The following is a 25,509-nucleotide window of genomic DNA, read 5'->3' as shown; positions in this document are numbered from 1 at the left end:
ATCAAATCTGTATATTGCTTTGGGCAGGATGGCCATTTTGACGATATTAATTCTTCCTAGCCATGAGCATGGGATGCGTTTCCATCTGTTAGTGTCCCCTTTAATTTCTCTTAAGAGTCACTTGTAGTTTTCAGAGTATAAGTCTTTCACTTCTTTGGTTAGGTTTATTCCTAGGTATTTTTTTTTATGCAAATGTGAATGGAGTTGTTTTCCTGATTTCTCTTTCTGTTGGTTCATTGTTAGTGTATAGGAAAGCCACAGATTTCTGTTTGATTTTGTATCCTGCAACTTTGCTGTATTCCGATATCAGTTCTAGTAGTTTTGGGGTGGAGTCTTTAGGGTTTTTTAGGTACAGTATGATGTCATCTGCAAATAGTGACAGTTTAACTTCTTCTTTACCAATCTGGATTCCTTGTATTTTTTTGTTTTGTCTGATTACCGTAGCTAGGACCTCCAGTACTATGTTAAATACAGTGGGGAGAGTGGGCATCCCTGTCTAGTTCCCAATCTCAGAGGAAAGCTTTCAGCTTCTCGCTGTTCAATATAATGTTGGCTGTGGGTTTTTCATAGATGGCCTTTATTATGTTGAGGTACTTGCCCTCTATTCCCATTTTGCTGAGAGTTTTTATCATGAATGGATGTTGAACTTTGTCAAATGCTTTTTCAGCATCTATGGAGATGATCATGTGGTTTTTGTCCTCCTTTTTGTTGATGTGGTGGATGATGTTGATGGACTTTCGAATGTTGTGCCATCCTTGCATCCCTGGGATGAATCCCACTTGGTCATGGTGTACGATCCTTTTGATGTATTTTTGAATTCAGTTTGCTAATATTTTGTTGAGTATTTTTGCATCTACGTTCATCAGGGATATTGGTCTGTAGTTTTCTTTTTCGGTGGGGTCTTTGCCTGGTTTTGGTATTAGGGTGATGTTAGCTTCATAGAATGAGTTTGGGAGTATCCCCTCCTCTTCTATTTTTTGGAAAACTTTAAGGAGAATGGGTATTATGTCTTCCCTGTATGTCTGATAAAATTCTGAGGTAAATCCATCCCGCCTGGGAGTTTTGTTCTTGGGTAGTTTTTTGATTACCGCTTCAATTTCGTTGCTGGTAATTGGTCTGTTTAGATTTTCTGTTTCTTTCTGGGTCAGTCTTGGAAGGTTGTATTTTTCTAGGAAGTTGTCCATTTCTCCTAGGTTTCCCAGCTTGTTAGCATATAGGTTTTCATAGTATTCTCTAATAATTCTTTGTATTTCTGTGGGGTCCGTCGTGATTTTTCCTTTCTCGTTTCTGATACTGTTATTTGTGTTGACTCTCTTTTCCTCTTAATAAGTCTGGCTAGAGGCTTGTCTATTTTGTTTATTTTCTCGAAGAACCAGCTCTTGGTTTCATTGATTTTTGCTATTGTTTTATTCTTCTCAATTTTATTTATTTCTTCTCTGATCTTTATTATGTCCCTCCTTCTGCTGACCTTAGGCCTCATTTGTTCTCCTTTTTCCAATTTCAATAATTGTGACATTAGACCTTTCATTTGGGATTGTTCTTCCTTTTTTAAATATGCTTGGATTGGTATATACTTTCCTCTTAAGACTGCTTTAGCTGCGTCCCACAGAAGTTGGGGCTTAGTGTTGTTGTTGTCATTTGTTTCCATACATTGCTGCATCTCCATTTTGATTTGGTCATTGATCCACTGATTATTTAAGAGCGTGTTGTTAAGCCTCCATGTGTTTGTGAGCCTTTTTCCTTTCTTTGTACAGTTTATTTCCAGTTTATCCCTTTGTGGTCTGAAAAGTTGGTTGGTAGGATTTCTATCTTTTGGAATTTACTGAGGCTCTTTTTGTGGCCTAGTATGTGGTCTATTCTGGAGAATGTTCCATGTGCACTTGAGAAGAATGTGTATCCTGTTGCTTTTGGACGTAGAGTTCTGTAGATGTCTATTAGGTCCATCTGTTCTAGTGTGTTGTTCAGTGACTCTGTGTCCTTACTTATTTTCTGTCTGGTGGATCTGTCCTTTGGAGTGAGTGATGTGTTGAAGTCTCCTAGAATGAATGCATTGCATTCTATTTCCTCCTTTAGTTCTGTTAATATTTGTTTCAGGTATGTTGGTGCTCCTGTATTGGGTGCATATATATGTATAATGGTTATATCCTCTTGTTAAACTGAGCCCTTTATCATTATGTAATGTCCTTCTTTGTCTTTTGTTACTTTCTTTATTTTGAAGTCTGTCTTGTCTGATACCAGAATTGCAACACCTGCTTTCTTCTCTTTGTTGTTTGCCTGAAATATCTTTTTCCATCCCTTGACTTTAAGTCTGTGCATGTCTTTGGGTTTGAGGTGAGTCTCTTGTAAGCAGCATATAGATGGGTCTTGCCTTTTTATCCATTCTATTACTCTGTGTCTTTTGATTGGTGCATTCAGTCCATTTACATTTAGGGTGATTACTGAAACGTATGAACTTATTGCCATTGCAGGCTTTAAGTTTGTGGTTACCAAAGGTTCAGGGTTCGCTTCTTTACTATCTTACTGTCTAACTTAACTCACTTGTTGAGCTATTATACATGCGGTCTTATGATTCTTTATTTCTCTCCCTTCTTATTCCTCCTCCTGCCTTCTTCATATGTTGGGTGTTTTGTTCTGTGCTCTTTTTAGGAGTGCTCCCATCTAGAGCAGTCCCTGTAAGATGCCCTGAAGAGGTGGTTTGTGGGGGGCAAATTCCCTCAACTTTTGCTTGTCTGGGAATTGTTTAATCCCTCCTTCATATTTAAATGATATTCGTGCTGGATACAGTAGTCTTGGTTCGAGGCCCTTCTGTTTCATTGCATTAAGTATATCATGCCATTCTCTTCTGGCCTGTAGGGTTTCTGTTGAGAAGTCTGATGATAGCCTGATGGGTTTGCCTTTGTAGGTAACCTTTTTTTTCTCTCTGACTGCCTTTAATACTTTGTCCTTGTCTTTGATCTTTGCCATTTTAATTATTATGTGTCTCGGTGTTGCCCTCCTTGGATCCCTTGTCATGGGAGTTCTGTGTACCTCTGTGGTCTGAGAGGCCATTTCTTCCCCTAGTTTGGGGAAGTTTTCAGCAATTATTTCTTCAAAGACACTTTCTATCCCTTTTTCTCTCTCTTCTTCTTCTGGTATTCCTATAATGCGTATATTGTTCCTTTTAGTTTGGTCACTCAGCTCTCTTAGAATTCTTTCATTCCTGGAGATCCTTTTATCTCTCTCTGCATCAGCTTCTCTGCGTTCCTGTTCTCTGTTTTCTAGACCATTAATGGTCTCTTGCATTTCGTCCATTCTGTTTTGAAGTCCTTCCAGAGCTTGTTTTATTTCTGTATTCTCCTTCCTTAGTTCCTGCATATTTCTCTGCAAGTCCATCAGCATGGTTATGACTTTTGTTTTGAATTCTTTTTCAGGAAGACTGGCTAAATCTATCTCCCCAGGTTCCTTATCAGGGGAAGATGTAGCAGATGCCAAAGCTGTCTGGGTTAGTCTTGTCTGGATCATATTTTTTTGCCTTTTCATGTTGACAGGTGCTATTGTCTATCAGCTGGGAGGGCCAAACTTTTCACTTGCTACTGGCCTTTCTTTACTGGGACAACTGTGACTCCTAGTGGCTTGTGTTGGGGAATTGCGTGTAGGCTGGGTCTTTGTGTCTTGCCTGGCCAAAGTGCAGGAATTTTCCTTTCTGCCTTTCTGTGGGCGTGTTTTGCCTTAGGCTGTTTCTCTGCTTTCACAGTGCCGGGAGGGGTAATGGACTGGGGGGGTGCTGTTTGGCTGTTTACCTCTGTGAGGGGTCTCAGAGCTGTTGCCCAGAGGGTTAGTGTGCCCAGTTTTCCCTGTAATTTCCAGCCACTGGGCTGTGACCTGTGTTGTTTCCAACTAGCTGTTAAATCCCTGTCCCTTTAAGACTTTCAAAGAGCACTGGCTTTTCTTTGTCACAGGGGCATCAGCTTTGGCACCCGCTCAGAGGTCTTGCTGCCCTATTTCCCTAGTTTCCAGCTCTCCACACATGCACTGTGTCTGGGCTCTGGTGCGGGTGGCTGGGGCTGGGTGTTTGGCAGCCTTGGGCTCCCTCTCCCTCCCTCCGGGAGCTGGGGGGAGGTGTGCTGGGGTCCCGCCGGCCGGGGCTTGTATCTTACCCCTTTCACCAGGCGCTGGGCTCTCGCACGTGTCGATGTAGTCAGGCTGTTGTCCTGTGTCTTCTGGTCTCTCTTTTAGGATTAGTTGTATTTGTTGTATTTTCAAAAATATATATGTTTTTGGGAGGAGATTCCCACTGTCCTACTCACACCGCCATGTTGGCTCCGCCTCTCTCTGCCATTTCTTAATTGGGTTGTTTTTTTGGGGTTTTGGCATGTGAGTTCTTTATATATTTTGGATGTTAACCCCTTATCAGACGGATCATTATGAATATATTCTCCCCATTGTATATTCATGGCTACTTTATCATATATTAATTGACCATATTTACTTGGATTTGTATCTGGGCTCTCTATTCTGTTTCACTGATCTACGGATTTGCTCTTGTGCAAGTACCAATCTGTTTTGATTACTGTGGCTTTGTAGTAGAGCTTAAAGCCAGGGAGCATAATCCCCCCAGGTTTGTTCTTCTTTCTCAGAATTGCTTTGGCTATTCAGGGTCTTTCATGGTTCCATATGAATTTTAGAACTATTTGTTCTACTTTATTGAAAAATGCTGTTTGTATCTTGATACGGATTGCATTGAATCTGTTGATTGCTTTAGGCAGGATGGCCATTTTGACAATATTAATTCCTCCTATGAATGAGCATGGGATAGATTTCCATTCATTGGTGTTTTTTAATTTCTCTCATGAGTGTCTTGTAGTTTTTGGAGTAGAGTACTTTCACCTCCTTAGTGAGGTTTATTCCTAGGTATTTTATTCTTTTTGATGCAATTTTAAATGGAGTTGTTTTCCTACTTTCACTTTCTGCTAGTTCTTTGTTAGTATATAGGAATGCAACAGATTTCTGTGTATGTTAACTTTGAATCCTGCACTTTGCTCAATTCAATTATTAGTTCTAATAGTTTTTTGGTTGAGTCTTTATGATTTTCTATGTATAATATCATGTCATGTGCAAATAGTGACAGCTTGATTTCTTCCTTGTCAATTTGTGTGTCTTTTCTCCTTTTGTGTTGTCTGATTGCTGTGGCTAGAACCTCCAGTACTTTGTTGAATAAAAGTGGTGAGAGTGGACATCCTTGTCCTGTTTGGGATCTTAGAGGAAAAGCTTTCAGCTTTTCGCTGTTACAATATCATGTCATCTGCAAACAGGACAGTGTGACTCCTTCCTTGCCAATCTGGATGCCCTTTATTTCTTTGTGTTGTCTGATTGCCATGGCTAGACCTCCAGAACTATGCTGAATAACAGTAGGGAGAGTGGGCATCCTGGTCCTGTTTGGGATCTTAAAGGAAAAGCTTTCAGCTTTTCACTGTTAAATATAATGTTGGCTGTGGGTTTATCATATATGGCTTTTATTATGTTGAGGTACTTGCCCTCTATACCCATTTTGTTCAGAGTTTTTATCATGAATGGATGTTGAATTTTGTCAAATGCTTTTTCAGCATCTATGGAGATGATCATGTGGATTTTGTCCTTCTTTTTGTTGATGAAGTGGATGATGTTGTTGGATATTCGAATGTTGTACCATCCTTGCGTCCCTGGGATGAATCCCGCTTGATCATGATGGATGATCTTTTTGATGTATTTTTGAATTTGGTTTGCTAATATTTTGTGGAGTATTTCTGCCTCTATGTTCATCAGGGATATAGGTCTGTAACTTTCTTTTTTTATGGTGTCTTTGCCTGGTTTTGGTATTAAACAGATGCTGGCCTCATAGAATGAGTTTGGGAGTATTCCCTCCTCTTCTACCTTTTGGAAAAACTTTAAGGAGGATGGGTATTAGGTCTTCACTAAATATTTGATGAAATTCAGTAGTGAAACCATCTGGTACAGTTTTGTTCTTAGGTAGTTTTTTGATTACCAATCCAATTTTTTTGCTGGTAATTGGTCTACTCAGATTTTCTGTTTCATCCTGTGTCAGCCCTGGAAAGTTGTATTTTTCTCGAAAGTTGTATATTTCTTGTAGGTTATACAGTTTGTTACAATATAATTTTTCATAGTATTCTCTCATAATTCTTTGTATTTCTGTGGTGTCCATAGTGATTTTTCCTTTCTCATTTCTGATTCTGTTTGTGTGTGTAGACTCTCTTTTATTCCTGATAAGTAGGGCTAGAGGTTTATCTATTTTGTTTATTTTCTTGAAGAACCAGCTCCTGCTTTCATTGATTCTTTCTATTGTTTTACTCTTCTCAGTATTCTTTATTTCTGCTTTAATCTTTATTATGTCCCTCATTCTGCTGACTTTGGGCCTCATTTGTACTTCCTTTTCTAGTTTGATTAATTGTGAGATAGACTTTTCATTTGGGATTGTTCTTCTTTCCTGAGGAAGGCTTGTATTGCAAAATATTTCCTCTGAGCACGGCCTTTGCTGCGTCCCACAGATTTTGCTGTCCACTAGTTCACAGAGTTGAATTATTGTTGTCACTTGTCTCCATATATTGCTTGATCTCTGTTTTTATTTGGTCATTGATCCATTAATTGTTTAGGAGCATGTTATTAAGCCTGTATGTGTTTGTGGGCTTTTTCATTTTCTTTGTGTAATTCATTTCTACTTTCATACCTTTGTGATCTGAGAAGCTGGTTGGTACAATTTCAATCTTTTTGAATTTACTGAGGTTCTTTTTGTGGCCTAGTATATGATCTATTCTTGGAAATGTTCCATGTGCACTTGAGAAGAATGTGTATCCTGTTGTTTTTGGATGGAGTGTTCTGTTAGATGTCCATTAGGTCCATTTGTTCTAATACATTGTTCAGTGCCTCTGTCTCTTTACTTATTTTCTGTCTTGTTGATTGGTCCTTTGGAGTGAGTGGTGCGTTGAAGTCTGCTAAAATGAATGCATTGCATTCTATTTCCCCCTTTAATTCTGTTAGTATTTGTTTCACATATGTAGGTGAACCTGTGTTGGGTGCATAGACATTTTAATAGTTATATCCTCTTGCTGGACTGACCCCTTTATCACTATGTAATGTCCTTCTTTTTCTCTTGTTACTTTCTTTGTTTTGAAGTCTATTTTGGCTGATACAAGTACTGCAACTCCTGCTTTTTTCTCCCTATTAGTTTCATGAAATATATTTTTCCATCCCTTCACTTTCAGTCTGTGTATGTCTTTGGGTTTGAAGTGAGTCTCTTGTAGGCAGCATATGGATGGGTCTTGTTTTTTTATCCATTCAGTGACTCTATGTCTTTTGATTGGTGCATTCAGTCCATTTACATTTAGGGTGATTATCGATAGGTATGTTCTTATTGCTATTGCAGGCTTTAGATTCATGGTTACCAAAGATTCAAGGGTAATTCCTTTACTGTCTAACAGTCTAATTTAACTCACTTCATATGCTATTACAAACACAACCTAAAGATTCTTTCTTTTTTCCTCCTTTTTCTTCCTCCTCCATTCTTTGTACGTTATGAATCATATTCTGTATGTCTATCCCTTGGGTGACATCTATTTAGCCATAGGAATACTTTCATCTATAGGAGTCCCTCCAAAATGCACTGTAGATGTTTGTGGGAGGTAAGTTCTCTCAGTTTTTGCTTATCTGAAAATTATTTAATCCCTCCTTCAAATTTAATTGATAACCTTGACAGGTAGAATATTCTCAGTTTGAGGCCCTTCTGCTGCATTGCATTAAATATAGCATGCCACTCCCTTCTGGCCTGTAAGGTTTCTGTTCAGAAATCTGATGATAGCGTGATGGAGTTTCCTTTGCATGTGATCTTTTTTCTCTCTCTAGCTGCTTTTAAAAGTCTGTCTTTATCCTTGATCTTTGCCGTTTTCATTATTATATGTCTTGATGTTGCCTTTCTTGGGTCCCTTGTGTTGGGAGATCTGTGCACCTCCATGGCTTGAGAGACTATCTCCTTCACCAGATTGGGGAATTTTTCAGCAATTACCTCTTCAATGACACTTTCTATCCCCTTTTCTCTCTCTTCTTCTTCTGGTACCCCTACAATGTGAATATTGTTCCATTCGGACTGGTCATACAGTTCTCTCAATATTCTTTCATTCTTAGAGATTCGTTTTTCTCTCTGTGCCTCAGCTTCTTTGTATTCCTCCTCTCTAATTTCCATTCCATTTACCATCTCTTCTACTACATCAAATATGCTTTTAAATCCCTCCATTGTATGTTTCATTTCAGATACGTAATTTCTTAATGATTGAATCTCTGTCTTAACTTTGTTCCTGAGTTCTTGAATATTTTTCTGTACCTCCATAAGTATGTTATGATTTTTATGATTGTGAACTTTCTTTCATTTCAGGAAGATTGGTGAGTTCAGTTTCATTTGACCGTTTTTCTGGGGTTTGCAAGATTTTGTTCTGAACCATGTTCTTTTGACATTTCATATTTCTGTGTGGTGCCCTCTGGTGCCCAGAAGTTCTAGTCTCTGGAGCTGCTCAGCCCATAGAGTGAGGCTGGGGATTGTAGGGGAGCAGAGCTGGTGTCTGGGGGGAGGAAAGATCTGCTTCCTGATTCCCATCTGCAGTGCCTGTCTACAGTGTTAGAGCCAGTGGGCCGAGCACTCAAGTGTAAGCCTCTGTGCTTGGCGTCTCTAGCTTTTGTAGGCGAGGCCTCCATCTCACTGGCCTCCTGCCAGTGCAGTGACTGCTGGTTTGCGAGCCAGTGCTGTCAGGCCAGGAGGAAGGCTTGGCAGGCTGCGTGTCACAGTGGAGGGCCTCAGAGCTGAGTGGCCAGCCAGGGGGATGGAGCACCTGAAGCTCCTCAAAGTTTCCAACCTGCTGGGCAGCATGCACTCAGACAACCTTGTCCATCTCTCCCTTCTCCCATGCAGCAAGCTCCGTGCAAACCCTGCCCCTTCAGCAGCCCTCTCACTGCTAGGAAGCCTCTCAGACTGCCTGCCTTTCCTCTGTAACAAGGCATCTGGATGTGGATCCTGTCCTCCACAAACAGCTGGAATCTCAGTCTCTCAGGCATTTTGCCTGTCCCAGCTCCCCAGCCCCCAGAGCACCATACAATTTTCTGCTGGCAAAGCATATCTCCAGGACTAGGTGTTCAGTAGTCCCAGGCTTCCACCTCCTCTGCGCTCCATTTCTCTTCCTCCCACTGTTGAGCTGGGGTGGGGGGAGGGCTTGGGTCCCACAGGATGAAGGCTTTGGTACTTTACCCTGTTTCGTGAAGTCTGCTCTGTTCGTGAGGTCTGTATGCAGTCTGGTGCAGCCTTCTTTCTTGTTGCTGTTTTAGGTTTTAGGGTTAGTTGTATTAATTAACTATATTTTCATACTATTTGTGGTTTTGGGAGTTCTCTGTCTCACCTCTCACACCACCATCCTGAATCTCCTATATATATTTTTTTTATGTATTTTTGAGTTCAGTTAACTAGTATTTTGTTAAGCATTTTTGCATCTACATTCATCAGGGATACTGGCATGTAGTTTTATTTTGTAGTTCCTTTGCCTGGTTTTGGAATTATAGTGATGCTGGCCTTGTAGAATGAGTTTGGGAGTATTCCCTCCTCTTCTACATTTTGGAAAACTTTAAGGAGAATGGGTATTAGCTCTTCTTTAAATGTTTGATAAAATTCAGCTATGAAGCCATCTGGACTTGGAGTTTTGTTCTAAGTAGTTTTTTGATTACCAATTCAATTTCATTGCTGATAGTCTGTTCAGATTTTTTGTTTCTTCCTGGGTCAGTCTTGGAAGGTTGTATTTTTCTAAAGTTGTCCATTTTTTCTAGGTTGTCCTATTTTACTGGCATATAATTTTTCAAAGTATTTTCTAATAATTCTCTGTATTTCTATGGTGGCCATTGTGATTATTCCTTGTTTCTGATTCTGTACATGTGTTCACACTCTTTTTTCTTGGTAAGTCTGGCTAGGGGGCTTTCTATTTTCTTTATTTTTTCAAAGAACCAGCTCCTGGTTTAATGATTTTTTCTATTGTTTTATTCTTCTCAAATTTATTTATTTCTAGTCTGATCTTTATTATGTCCCTCCTACTACCTTTTGAGCTTCATTTGTTGTTCTTTTTCTAGTTTCTTTAATTGTGATTTTAGACTGTTTATTTGGGATTGTTCTTTTTTTTTTTGAGGTAAGACTGTATTGCTATGTATTTTCTTCTTAGAAATGCCTTTGTTGCATCCCACAAGTTTTGGGCTGTTGAGCTTTTGTTTTCATTTGTTTCCATGTATTGATTGAGTTGTTTTAATTTGGTCATTGATCCACTAATTATTTAGAAGCATGTTGTTTTGCCTTCATGTGTTTGTAGGGTTTTTTTGTTTTCTTTGTGTAATTTACTGCTAGTTTGATACCACTGTGGTCTGAGAAGCTGCTTGATACAATTTCAATCTTTTTTGAATTTACTCATGCTCTTTTTGTGGCCTAGTATGTGATCTATTCTGGAAAATGTTCCATGTACACTTGAGAAGACTGTGTATCCTGCTGCTTTTAGGTGGAATGTTCTGTAGATATCTGTTAAGTCCATCTGATCTAATGTATTGTTCAAGTGCCTCTGTTTCCTTACTTATTTTCTCTCTGGTTAATCTACTGATGTGAATAGTGTGTTAAAGTCTTCTAAATGAAGGTGTTGCAATGCATTACCTTTTTAATTCTGCATTTGTTTCACATATTTACACAGTGGGTGCATAGATATTTATAATGGTTCTATCCTCTTGTTGAATTGCCCCCTTTATCATTATGTAGTGTCCTTCTTTGTCTCATTACTTTGTTTTGAAATCTATTTTGTCTGACTTAAGTACTGCTACTTCTGCTTTTTCCTCCCTATTATTTGCTTGAAATATCTTTTTCCATCCCTTCACTTTTGGTCTGTGTATGTCTTTGGGTCTGAAATGAGTCTCTTGTAGTTAGCATATAGATGGGTCTTGTTTTTTTATCCATTCTGCCACTCTGTCTCTTTTGATTGATGCATTCAGTCCACTTACATTTAAGGTGATTATTGATAGATATGTACTTATTGCTATTTTTTTAACTGCTTTCTGTTTGTTTTTTTCTTACCTCATCTCTATTCCTCTTTTCCTAGTACTCTTCTCTTGTTATTTGATGGATTTCTTTAGTGTTGAGATTGGATTTTTCTTTCTCTTTCATTTTTTGGGGGGTAGGGAGGCTTCGATTGTAGACTTTAGTTTTGTGGTTACCAAAGGTTCAAGGATAGCTTCTTTACTATATAACAGTCTATCTTAAATTGCTGACTACTTCAAACATAATCTAAACATCCTTTTTCCCCCTTCCTCTTCCTATTTCACATTTTATTAGAGGTCATAACCTACACTTTGTGTATTCCTTGACTGATTTTGTGAGTAGTTGATTTTGCTTCTTTTTAATTTTGTATTTGCTTGGTAATTAATTGGTCTACTACTTTTACTATGGGTTTATTTTCACTGGTGAAAGCTATTTAGCCTTAGGAACATTTCCATCTACAGCAGTTTCTTTAACATATCCTGTATGGCTGTCTTAGGATTGGTGAATTCCTTCAACTTTTATCTGGAAATTGTTTAATCCCTGCTTCAAATTTAAATGATAATCTTGCCAGGTAGAGGATTCTTGATTGGAGGTCCTTCTGTTTCATTACATTAAATATATCATGCCACACTCCCTTCTGGCCTGTAGTTTCTGCTGATAGCCTGATGGGATTTCCTTTATAAATAATCTTTTTTCTCTCTCTGGCTGCTTTCAGTTCTCTCTCTTTATCCTTAATCTTTGCTATTTTAATTTATGTCTTGGTGTTGTTTTCCTGGTGTTCCTTTTGTTAGGGGCTCTCCACACTTCTATGACCTAAGTGTCTATTTCTTTCCCAGACTGGGGAAGTTCTCAACAATTATTTCATCAAAGAGACTTTCTATCCCTTTGTCTCCCTCATCTCCTTCTGGTACCCCTATTATGCAAATATTGTTCCATTTGGATTGGTCACACTAGCTCTCTTATTATTCTTTCATTCCTGGAGATCCTTTTCTGTTTTTTGGCTTGTTTTCTTGTTCCCTAATATCGATTTCATTTACAGCATCTTCAACCTGTGATAATCTGTCATTCAATCTCTCCACTGTATGTTTCATTTCAGATACTGTACTGTTCAGTTCTGACTGTCTCTTTCGCAAGTCTTCTATTTTTTTTGCTGAAGTCCTCCCTGAGATCTTGAGTATTTTTCTGTAGATCTGTATGTTTATGGCTTTTACTTTGACATCTTTATCAAGATTGGTGATTTCTGTTTCATTCAGCCTTCTTTCTGGTTTCTGGTGTTTTTCTTGCAGCTGTGTCTGAAACATATCCCTCTGCCTCATTTTGTCAGGGCTTCTGTTTCTTCCTATGGAGTAACAGCTTTATGAAGGAGGCGCCCTCTAGTGCCCAGAAGCTCAACACTCTTCACTTTCCAGTGAGGGAGCCTCAGCTGGTGGTGTGTGTTGTGGCCATCTGTCTGTCTGGCTTCTAGTGGTCTGATTCTAGTTGGGCAGTTTGCTTTGGCCACACCTTTGTGATCCGCACAGAAGTCTCTGCTGGAGTTGCTATGAGCAGGGCCACCTTTCTGCCTGGACTGCAGGCAATGGCAGGGGCTGCAGGGTTAATGGGGTGGGCAGGCTGTGTCTCTTCCCAGGCTCCTTGCGCAGGATATGGTGCCCTTAGGGAGGAAGAAGCTCTTGGAACTGGCTCCTGCAGGCACCTCCCCAGCTGTGCTGAAATAGAGCCAAGAAAGCTGGGAGGGTCTCCCTCTGCTTATCTAGCAGCAAAGTCTGACACTACTGCTGGGCCAAGTGGGTTGTCTGCTGGCCAAGCACACAGTTGCCTGTGAGGGGGACTAAGCATCCATGGATCCCAAGAGTTCCTGATCTGTGTGGCCAAGGGCAGACTGGGGAGGTATCATCCACCTACCCTTTGTCCTGAAAAGAGAGCTCCATCTAACACTAGCCCCTCTAGTACTTCTCCTGTTGCTGGCAAGTCTTTCAAACTGCCTGCTTTGCTTTTGTTTCAGGGGGACAGGTGAGCATGCCTATTCTCCGTAAGAGCTGAGCTCAGCCTCCCTGAATGTTTCACCTGTCTTTGTTGTCCAGCCCCGCTACTCACCAGAACACTATGTAATATGGGCTCGTGCTTCTGGAGCAGATCTCCAGGGCCAGGTGTTCAGCAACCCTGGGCTCCTACTTCTTCCCTACTCCATTTCTCTTTCTCCTGCCTGTGGGCTGGGGCAGGAGGAGGGCTTGGGTCCCAACTGATCAGCTTTGCCACTTTACCCTTTTCTGTGAGGTCTTCTCTTCTTCCCCAGATGTAGGTAGTCAGCTCTGCAGTCTTCAGGTCATTTGTTGTATCTGCTGTATTTTCATGTTTTATGTGTTTTTGGGAGGAGGTTTCCACCTTGCCTTCCTTCTCTGCCATCTTTTTTCTCCTGCTGCTTTCTAATTATAAGTGTTCATTATTTCACCTTGGTTATTGGGTTAACTGTAAAGTGCACAGCAATATATTTTTATAGTCTATTAATGCTCAAGAACTAGCTTTTAAGACACATAAATATTTTATTTGAATATGTATCATATATTCTTATAACCAAATCAGATATATGCCCAGTTTCCCTGAAACCTGCTTAGGCCAAGACACTTTATCAATAGAAAATATTATTTTTTGCTAACAAAAGGCTACCGGTGGGGTAAATGGGCCAGACAAGTATTTTCTTATTTAATAATTAATATAGTCACATGGTTCTAAAATAAAACAATATATAAAATAATGCACTAAAAAGTTCCACTTATGCTGTTGTCATTTATCCAGTTTCTAGCCACCTCCTAAGATGTAACCACTTTAGGCCTCTTGTGTATACTGTGTGCATACTGTGTATCAACAAAAAAATGCATTTGGTCTTATTCCCCCACCTTAATACAAAAAGTATACTATACACATAGTTCTGCATTTTCCTCTTTACAATTAATGTATCTTGGAGATTTTTCTGTATCAGTACATAGAGATGATCTTTATTCCTTTTCTTAAAAGCTATATTAGGTAGTCTATTGCTAACGTTACCAGTCTTTTGTTGTTATAAACAATATTGTAATGAGTAACCTTAAATACACACCATATCCTATATATCTATAGGATAAAGGCCCAGCAGAGAAGAGTCTTAGTGGATCTAAAGGTATATGTATTTGTAATTCTAATAAATAATCATTCTTAACTTTTCTGAGGTTCTAGGTCCAAAAATCTGATGAAAGTTATGGACTTGGCCCCCCAAAATAATGAACACTTACACACATATAAATTTAACATATAAATTATATGCCCTATCAGCCCTCACCTGGATCAATCTTTAGAGATACTCAAAGAACTAGATGATTTAGGATGGGGACTCAGAACTATAATCTCAAAATTCTGAGAATCCAGAGACTTTACCTTGGTTGATTTCAGCTGCAGAAGGTCCCAAGCTCAAGCTTTTCTTTTGCTGAGCATTTTTGGCAAGAAGCGTATGCTTGTCATCATTCCCTGTATCCATCTCTGAAATGGTGACAGCCAGAATCCGGCAGAAATTAGCAAGCTGCTGCTGATCAAAATTGGATACTAAGGAACTCAGATTAGGGACTTCATCTAGTCGGATCATTTCCTACGGAAGACACAAATAAAACAATCCCCCCGCTCAGTTCATTTGAGATTGAACATGCCCCTCCTCTATATTCCCCTAAGAATACGGATTGGTCACTAGATCATTTAGGTTCAAATCCTGGCTCTGCAAATGGCATCTGTGCAAACTTAGGTTAAGTTAAGGGACCTCTCTAAGTCTCTTTTTATTCAACTGTCAAATGGGATTAACCTACCTCATAGGACTGGTCTGAGGATTAAACTCATTGAGCACCCCATTCTTATTCTCTACCTTTGCTCATGTGGCTCATTTTGTCCATTTAAAAAAGATGCTTACCATTCCAGTTTTATTAGTCATTAATTTCAATTCTTATTACAGATGTTTTCTTTTGAAGAAATAAATTGTTTTAAATATAGCTGAAAGCCCTCATATATCTCACCCAATTGCAGACCCTTTTCTCTCTCCAGAGATAACCATTAAGTTGAAATGTGTTTATTATTCCCATGCATGTTTTTACAGTTACAAATATTTCCATTAAAATATCTGAATATCTGATACTGTTCTACATGCATATTGTGAATGCTTTTAAATTAAATAACCTTACTTTTTAGTCAACATTAAGATTTAACTACACTTATATAAGTAGCTCTAGTCTCTAGTTCATTCATTTTTCAGTTTTACTTCACATTTAATTATTCTCTTTATATGTATGTTGGAATTGTAATTTTTCACTAATAATTTGCAATGAACATTCCTATAGATGTCTCCTTGTGTACATACACATGTAACCAATTATCTAGAGCAAGTGATAGCATGCATTCTTGCCTTTTTCCTATCTTTAATAAAAACATTTCCAAAGTTTCAACATTAAATTTGATGTCTTCAGTAAAATTTATTAGATATGCTATATCAAGTTAAGGAATTTTCCTTCAATTCCTAGCTTTTATTATGAATAAGTATTGAATTTTATGAAATGATTTTTATTTGGTTATGTTCTATTTTGCTTTTCTTTCTTAAAATCTGCAAATGTTGCACATTACATGAGCCCCTTTCCTTCTGAAGTATCCTTATGTTCCTCAAATAGTATCTGTTACCCTTCATTCTACTAATTTACTTAACTTCCACTGGATTGGGCTTTCTCTTTCACTGCATGTGTTGTATGATCTTATAATTATCTGTTCCTGCATCTATTTCAAATAAACTGCTACTGTCTGGAGGTAGGGGTGTGTCTTACCTTCTCTCCAGAGCCTCAATGCATAAGACCTGGTAAGGAGGGTGTTGGTAAATGTGTACTGAATGAGTGGAGATTCCTAGAAGGCCTCATGGATCCCATTCCTGTTTCTGGTAATGGAGGACAGAAGTTTGCTGTGGAGGGAGTATTTGGGAATAGCTCCTCTGCCTTTGTCTTCCCCTTCCCCTTCCCCAGTCACAACAAATAGTAGCTACTGTTACCACTGGAAACTGATTTTCAGTTCATCAGTTCCTCTAGCCCTGAACTTAGTGTATGGGTCAGGTAAACAGGTCCCACAACCCTCCAAGACCACTTCTTTGCATTATATTTATATTGACTTAGTATTTGATACATATAACATGTCATAAAGCAACAAAGTCAAAAGCTGTATGTGTCTTCCCTATCATATCTCCCTGCCTCTCTGCCCAAGGTAACCAGCATCCTGAATTTTATTACTGCTTTGCTGTTTAATATATATGATTTGAATTTCTGTATTTTTGAGCTTTATAAAAATGATATACTATATGGAGTTGACCCTTGAACAATGCAGCAGCTAAGGATGTTGACACCTGGCACAGTAAAAAATATGCATATAACTTTTGACTTCTTAAAAACTAATAAATAGCCTACTGTTAACTAGAAGCCTACTGATAAGTTGATTAATACATATTTATACATGATTAATACATATATATTTTATATACTATATGTAATGTACTATATTCTTACAATACAGCTAAAGGAAAACTTTTTTTCAAATTGTTACACATCTACAAAAAATTTTCCAATATACTTATTTTAAAAATCTGCATATAAGTGGACTGCACAGTTCAAACCCATGTTATTCAAGGGTCAATGGTACAGTCTTCTGCAGCTGACTTCTATCAGTAATTTCTATGACTCAGCTATGTTGTTGCCTACAGCAACAGTCCACTACTTTATAATATTCCACTGTGTCAAGAGAGTACATTTATCCATTTTCCTGTCGATGGATTTTAGACTTGGTTCAGTTTTTGCTCTGAAACAATAATGTTATAAATGTTCTTAGTGTTTCCTGAAGCACATGTGCATAAGTTTCTCTGGGACAGTGGCTTCCAACCATTCTAACATGTCCAAGAATAAGAAATAAATTTTCCATCACAACACAATAAACATACATACGTAAATGTATACATATGAAACAAAAATTTAATCAAACAATACCCTTACACAATACACTCTAATCTCTTCTATTTAACTGGTAGACCCACTGAATTAATTTCACAACCTCTGGCTTCCATTTAGTGTTTTCATTTCTAAGAATCATTGTTCTGGGATTGAGCTTTCTCCACAAGTGTGCCTGGGCGTAGGTTACAGGTGACCCAGGCCACAATACTGATGCTTCAGCCCTGAGGACAGTGCTTCCCTTAGGTGCTGGGTCACAGGGGATGCACATGTTCAACTAGAAAACAAAAAGATAAATACATTCTGCTGATATAAAAAGCTATCGGCAAAAACAAGTGTTTCCAACATGTACATTCTCACCAGCACCTGCTTGGGTCTCTCGCACACTCCTGGGCGCCTGCTCTCCCTCCCTCTCGCTGTGGTTTTGATTTATGTTTCCCTGATTATCAAAGAAGTTAAACATCTTCTCTTTATGTTTACGGGCCATTTGTGCCTCTTCTGTAAAATGTTCACTCTTATCATTGCCCATTTTTCTACTGGGCTATTTGTCTTTATCTTGCTCATTTGTAAGAATTCTTGATAAATTTTGAACACTAATCTTTTGTGAGTTGCATGTGGGTTGCGAGTATCTTCTCCCAGTTTGTGGCTTGGGTTCCCACTTTTTTTTTTTTTTTAAGAAGTTGGAAATTATTTAAATGTCTATCAGTAAGAAACTAGTTCCCACTTTCTTTATGGTGTCTGTTCCCCTTTCAAACTGCACCAAGGTACCAATAACGTCTAGCAGAACTCATCACTATTTTTGGCAAAACAGAAAGGTACAAGGGAGTGAGAGGACATGAGACACAAGCAGGAAAAGTTACAAAGGAGCAATCCGAGACTATGCTGAGACTGCCAGGGAGCCTGTGGAGTTTCCGCCCTGGAAGCCCCCTCTCACACACTGGCTGCAGAAACAATTATTAGAAAACTAACAAAGCCTTTTTATCAAAGGGCACAAAGGGTCTGTCTGGGACCTACACACATCTCCAGTGTGTCCCTGCAGACAATGGGCCCCTTGTGCATCTTCTGCCTGGGGCATGATAAGCAGGGCCTGGGGAAAAGGGCGGCAGAAAGATAGAAATAAAAACTGGGGTAACCACGATACACACGGGTAGCCTCTTTCCTGCAACAGGAACTCTAAGAGGCTTCTCCTGCCTCCTCAGTAGTAAGAGGAAGAAATCTGCCAATCTGTGACCAACATGGAGACATGGGACAAGGGGAAGTAAGCTCCAGGTCTTCACAAGCATTACACCAAAAATCTAATATAGTGATTCTCTAACAGAGGTCTATGGATGTGTTTTGGGGGGGTCTGTGAGTTTTCAGTGATACATTTTTACTTTATTATTTTCATTTCAATCACAGTTTTTCTTTTTTTAAAGAAGTATATTCTGGATCATGTGAATGTACACCTTATGGCCGAGTGGCAAGATTTCAGTGCTCAAATTTTTGTCTTCTATGTTGGTGTCAACAAAACTTTTAACTTTTGAAGACTAATGATGAAAAAAAAGGTGAACTTAAATGAAAGCCAAACATCAGCATCAAAGGAAACATATCCTAATGAATGACAGTTTGACTGCGGTTCACATAAAGAGAATGAAACCATCACACAGCATAAAGAATAGGTATGCTAAAAAGACCTTACAGCATAATAATTTGTGAGGGCAATCTGATTTTGGTAAAGTAACATTAGCCATCATATTAAATTCACAAAATCAATCTGAACTTCTGAGTTTTATAATTAGTTTGATTACAATTTATTTGTTTAGGCTTTAAAGTTACTTAAGGCCCACTAACATAAGAAGTCTTAGTTTTATACTTGAATTTATTTAAGTAACAGAAAATAATTTACATCAACACTAAGAGTATGAAAGAATTTTTCTTTTAAAAGGGCTCTGCACATTACTCAGGTTTGAGATTCCAACTGTCTGAGATACCTCCCCCCACCCCAAATCTGGTCAGCCACCTGCTGGAGGACACAGCTCACCTTTTTAACACCCAAAATATCTTCAATGAGGGTTGCTGTTTGTAAGAATGTCTTCTTACTTGTCATCAGTGTAAACAGGAAGATCACAAAGTCATTCTTTTCTGCCAAACGCTTTGTAACTCCTTCCGTCTATCACAAGGGAAATGGAGAGAAAACACAGAATAGGCTATAACTACAAAATAAAATGTGAAGAGCAAGATACCCCTCCCAGATACTGGAAAAGCAGTTCCACACTACATCAGGAATTCTTGGCTGAGGCCTTAAATCCCTAAAACTATATACAAAATGTGTGCAAATGCATTTTTCTGGGGAGAGTTCTTTTTTTTTTTTTTAAGTATTCATCATAGTTTCTTGACCTATTTATTATCTGCCAAGGATCTAGATCAGGAGAAGCAAACTAGCATCCAGTAGGTTAGTTTTATTTGGCCAGCAGTACCTTTTAAATTTTGAATTAAATGTCCTTAGGCAGGACATGCTCACTCCAGGCTAGTCACAATTTGTACAAGTCCACACTGCAAAATAGCTAACTTCAAATATTTCTTGTTTTCTGGCTGATCCCTGGAGACACTGGGGTTTGCAACTCTTAAAAGCCACCTAACCTGGAATTTAGCCATATCATCCTATGTTCTTTATTTTTTGTTTCTTCTTTCCCTTTTATTTTTGTTTATTGACCTGTTTTACCATATTATCACTGACTAACATTAGGTGTCATTAACAAACATGCTCATAAAACTAGTGACTAAGGATGTTGCCAATGACGGAGTCATTACATCATACATACCTCATCTTTTTTTACAAGGACAACTTCTTACTGGCCTTAATTGCAAGAATAATTGTGCATTACCTGAACAATTAGTTTGCTTTTATCTTATAGGTCTGTCTGCGCCTACCTGTGCCATTAGCTACATGTAGCTATTAAGCACTTGAAATGTGGCTAGCCTCAACTGAGATGTGCTCTGAGCATAAAAAAATACACTGGATTTTGAAAGCTTAGTACAAAAAAAGTATAAATATCTCAATAATTACTTATATTGATTAAATGTTGGAATAATATTCTTGACATACTGTGTTAAATAGAATACAGTATTAAAATTAACTTGACCTATTTCTTTCTACTTTTCTTTTTTTCTAAAAGATGTGACTACAGTTAAATTTAAAATGACGTAAGTGGCTTATAATCCTACTGCACAGCACTGTTACAGATGCTGAGCTGTGTAAGTGTTGAGACATATTTCCTTATTTGTGTTGGTTGATAAACTTAAACCCAAATTTGTGCCCCATGCATAGTAGAGATGATTTTATGATAAACCCACCTCCTGGATGCATGTTATGCCCTCACCTTGTTTTATCCTTTCTTTCCTACCTACTTCTAAATTTGTGATCTTGGTAGATTTTTACATACTCCAACAAGATACCTGAAATCTTTCTTTGAATGGGACTAGAAATGAAAAAGGAATTAAATGTTCCTCTGCATTTTCATAGTATACAGGTTTCACTTTTAGAACAGCATTTGTTTCCTTCTGCCATGCATTATGATTCGCTGTTTACTAGGAACTTAAGAGTTTACCGTATAAGTTCCTAAAAGACAGCTACTGTGTCTTGTAAAAACCATCATTTGCATGTGGCTTTACAAAGCACTTTCATGTCTATTATCTCATTTAGTCCTTACCACACTATGATGTTAGTATGATTATTAACTGGACTCTACTGATACAGAAACTAAAGTTCAGGGATATGAATTAATCAGCACTAAGCCAAGGGCCAGAACCAAAAATCAAGGTCAGCACTAAGTGCTATGTTCTTCTCTTTCTACCAAACTGCTTCTTTTATTCAACATTCTTTCTTACTCAGTGGTCAACCTACTAAAGAGTTCTTCTCAATGTATGGGTGGGCCATCTGATTCTTGCTTTGTTTCTAACAAGGAAAATGAAGGAACAGGCAGAATGAGGTTAAAAGAGATCTTGAAGATTCCAACCTTTGTGTCCATTTGACAAGTAACTGCTCAGTCTCTGCTCGGACAACTTCAGGGTTAAATATGTTCAATACCTGCTATAGCTGCCCTGGCTCTTAACAATTACTATGACATTCTGACACCCCCAGTTTTTAGCTGTTGGTCCTGATTTTCAGGCACACATAAAGTAAGTCCACTTCCCCAGCATCTGAAGATAGCTCTCCTATTTAGCACTCCCACCGGGACCTTTCCTTCTCAAGCAGTGCAGATGTGGTGAGGGAAGTGGGGCCTCAGGGGCAGAGATACTTACACAGACACAGGTGTTATACAGGATGCTCAAACAGTCCTTAGACATTTCATCACTTACTGAAAGTGAAAGGGAAATAATTGATTATTTTCTTCATTGAAAAGACTGCATAACAGAATTAAATTTTTGAACATTAAGAATTGTTACAATCCCCTCCAAGATGGTTATTTTCCTTTTAGCACAACTCCTTTCAGTCCATGTTTACCAAAGGTTTTCATGGTGCCCATCAGAATCTACACACCAATTTGTATTCTGTTTTTGGTATGATATAGTAGTCATTTTCTTATTATACCCCACAGACTTCATAATTTCAACCTATTGTAGTATCATCACTTAATAAGCCTTGCTTCCCTGCAGCTTGCCTGGAACATAATGCAGAGTTTTGGGGGTTTCTTGCTATTTAAATAGACTAAAAATAACTATACATATATATATATGTACATATGTATGTATGTAGACATTTTATGTCTGTGCTGAATTGGTTCCTCAAGATACATTTCCAAAAGCAGTTCTGGAATCCAAAGTATAAGCATCTTTATTGCTCTTAAACATTTTCATGGACAGTTTCCTAGCAGCAAACAAGGATATCATTTTATTTCAGACTCATTGAGTGTTTTTGCTTTGTTCTTTGTTATTTCTGTTGGGGAAACAGCTTTTAAAGTCTGGCCTTCTAACTCTAATGAAGAACTAGCTACTTCTCTGGGCAGGAAAAGGAGAGCACCACAAAAAGGAAGCTAAATGTTCATGACTGGAAAACAAGGAGATGGGAAAAATGTGTATGAACCAGGGACAAAGTGTTTTGTTTCACATTAGTTTTATTTTCAAAACTATTTCCATTCAATCCTATGCTGACATAAACTCTAAAATACTAGGTCACACTCTGAGAGCCCAATAGGTAAACCCTGACAAGCTAGCTTGACCAGAAGGGTACCTGATATAATCTTGACACAATGTAGATGTCCTGTATCCCTCCATCACTACTTTTCAACCTACGGAGGCTTTTTGGTTTGTTCATTTATTTCATGACCTCAGAGCTTGGACTACCAGATCAGTGTATCTCAGTATTTCTAGATCTTTCATTTTCAAAGGTAATTGGAATTAACTCATTCATCAAATATTTATTCAGCACCTACTCTAGAGCAGATGCAGAACACACAGTAATTAGTAAAAAAAAAAAAAAAAAAAAAAAAAAAAAAGACCACTTCTCAGGCTTATTGAACTTAAACACCAAGAGGTGAGGGAGGGAGAATAAATAAGTACACCAACAAATAACTACGAGATGCTACTTACAGACAACATGAAGAACCAATTTAGATAGAGTGCAAAGCTGACACATCAAAGATGAATATGAATCCTCTTAATCACTACTATATAGACAAACAAGGCCTTTGATAGTAAGTCATGTTCAGGGGGAAAAAAAAAATACATGTGATCTTTGTAGAAGGACGTTCATCAAATGTTAACTGAAGTGATCTCTGGCCTTTAATGCCAAAGTAAAGTGCACTTACTTTTTTAAAAAAATTAAATACTGAATACCTAAAAATAGTATTTGTATCATGTATAAGTTATAAGGAAGGACAAAATAATAGCCATATACCCACCACCCAGCTTAAGAAATAATGTGCGACCAAAACATGTAGACTTTTTACCATACACTCTCTGGTAATGACTGAACTTTTTACAAAGAGAATATATTACCTTCATAACAAAAACAGGGTTTAAAAAAAGAAAGCAATAAATAATCTTATGAGGTCATTATTCCTTATTCCATCAATTAACTATATATAAGAAATAAGAAAACTTAAAAGCTGGGCCTAAGAACTATTAGAAACTATAAAAGGATAATACTTTTAGCCCAGTGGTTTTCATGTTTTGTTTTGTTTTTAAAGCATCAGATCTGCATTTCCACCTAGGAAAAGATGAATAAAGAGAGATGCTTAGTTAGGAATGGAGAGAGAGTCCTGTGAATGTAGGGCACATCCTCACTGTTAAAGAGTTGGGAAGAGAAAGAAGAAAAACTCCTGGCAACTAGAGTCATATTAGCAGGTTGGGAAATGAAGACAAGTGGCTGACAAGTATACTTACTTTTCAGTTTCTGTCCCCGGATAGAGATTGTAGGCCGCATAAGAATTTCTACAAGGAGCTTTAAAAAAAAAAATTTTTTTTTGATAAAATCTTCAAAAGTAATTGAAAGCATTAACTTACAAAACAATCTTTGCCATGGCCACTCCTGGCCCAAATAGCTGTCACAATGCTAAAAGACCCACTTGTTCCCAACACAGGCAGAGGGTGGTGAGGTTCAGAGGAGTGAGCACTGTCCCAAGTGTCAGGAAACCTGGGTTTAGTTGCAGCCCAGCCAACTATTCCCCATGTAAACCTGGGCATGTCAATGTCCCTCCATGGCTCAGTTTTCTCATTTTTAAAAATAAGCGTGTTAGATTACATACTCTCTGGGATCCAATGTGGCTTTAATTTTTTAAAAGCTGCAGAACATTATCACTCTGATTCCTCTTTTGTTTAAAGAACAATTGTATTCTTTCATAAATGTAAGTTTATAAAATAATCTCAAAAAAACACCATAAACTGTTAATACTGATTTTAACAGGAGCTGAGAATGATATGCATTCATTTTTCATTTTACATACTTTAAATGGAACATAAAATTTTGCTTAAAATGTTAACAATAGGCACACATTTTAAAACCCATTCTGCTGAGACAAAGAAAGTTTATAATGATAAAAAGGTCAGTCCATCAAGAAGATACAACAATTACAAACACATACACACCTAACAACAGAACCTCAAAATACATGAAGCAGAAGTTTACAGAACTGAAGAAAACAGACAATTCTAACAGAGTTGAACACTCCAATTCCCTGCTTTCAATAATGGACAGACAACTAGGCATCACCAAAGAAACAAACTTGAACACTATAAATTAACAAGTTCTAACAGACATCTATAGAACATTCTGCTAACAACAGCAGAACACACATTCTGTTCAAGCATTCATGGAATATTCTCCAGGATAGGTCATATGTTAGACCATAAAACAAGCCTTAATAAATGTAAAAGGATTGAAATTATACACAAAGCATGTTCTCTGACCATAATGGGAAGGAATTAGAAATCACTAACAGAAAAAAATAAGGGAAATTTACAAATCTGGATAATTAAAAAACATCTTAATAATAAGTCAAAGAAAAAAATCACAAGGGAAATTAGAAAATAATTTGAGATAGAGAAAGATACCAAAACTTACAATATAGCTAATGGAGTACTTAGAGAGGGAAATTTATAATTGTAAATGCATATATTTCAAAAAGATAATTATCTCAAACCAATAACTAATCTTCTATGTTAAGATGCTGAAAAAAGAGGTGCAAACCAAACCCAAAACAATCAGGAGAGAGGAAATAATAGGGATGAGAGCGGAAACTCATTTAGGAGAATAAAAAATAACAGAGAAAAACAATATCACTACTGACCTCAGAGACAAAAATTAGCTTCCTCCTAATGGATACTTTAGCAACTTTATATAATGCTACACTTAGCATCTTTGCATACAAAACTTTACCTCATTTTGACTTATGTCCTCATGAGAGACTCATGCACAGATATGGAATAAACAGGGCAAAATGAGTAGTGATCCTTAAGGTTTTGAGCCACACTACATACTTTTCAAAAGAGATGTCCCACTTTTCACAATCATCCGAAAAGACATAAGACACACAAGAGCATAGAATATGCTTATTATACTTAAATTCACTACAGAAGGAAGATGGACTATGCCAATGAGTAAATTAAAAGTCCTGAATGCCAAGTTTGGATTACACCTGACCCACAGATATAGTTCATTTGGTCCACATCTGTTGAATAGCTAGGAGATTTTACATAAGAATCTAGATTTCTCGTATCTCTCAGGGCAACAGTCAATGGGGGTGAAAGTCATTTCCCCATAAAAGCAGGAACTCTCCAATTCTCCACAGTCCCTGTAGTCATTTAATTTACATGGATCATCTTTGGACCTGCTTCACTACAGCAAGTTGTGAACTAGAGCCTATAAGCATTTCACTTTACAGACTCTAGGATATTGTTTTCACTGTCATGTTGGGGGTTCAGTCAAGCTGACAGGGAGTGTTTAGACACCAGTGTGGCCCATTATTCCAATTT

At 37.9% G+C, this 25,509-nt stretch overlaps 1 protein-coding gene across 2 annotated transcripts in view; it reads right to left on the bottom strand.

Annotated features, from left to right (window-relative positions):
- The window catches only part of TRPC4AP (transient receptor potential cation channel subfamily C member 4 associated protein), an 85,968-nt gene that overhangs the window by 38,667 nt on the left and 21,792 nt on the right, over positions 1–25,509 (bottom strand). For both annotated transcript variants that reach the window (XM_017674960.3, XM_017674959.3), the window contains exons 4-7: positions 23,422–23,479; positions 21,340–21,395; positions 19,079–19,207; positions 14,480–14,687 (exon numbers count right to left, since the gene is read on the bottom strand). In XM_017674960.3, the coding sequence (XP_017530449.2) occupies positions 14,480–14,687; positions 19,079–19,207; positions 21,340–21,395; positions 23,422–23,479 (451 nt within the window). The remainder of the gene's footprint in view (positions 1–14,479; positions 14,688–19,078; positions 19,208–21,339; positions 21,396–23,421; positions 23,480–25,509) is intronic.

Source organism: Manis javanica, chromosome 5, assembly GCF_040802235.1.
Source record: "Manis javanica isolate MJ-LG chromosome 5, MJ_LKY, whole genome shotgun sequence".
Taxonomy (NCBI): Eukaryota; Metazoa; Chordata; class Mammalia; order Pholidota; family Manidae; genus Manis; species Manis javanica.
The sequence above is the reverse complement of the archived record's forward strand: the minus strand, read 5'-3'. Positions and strand labels throughout refer to the sequence as shown.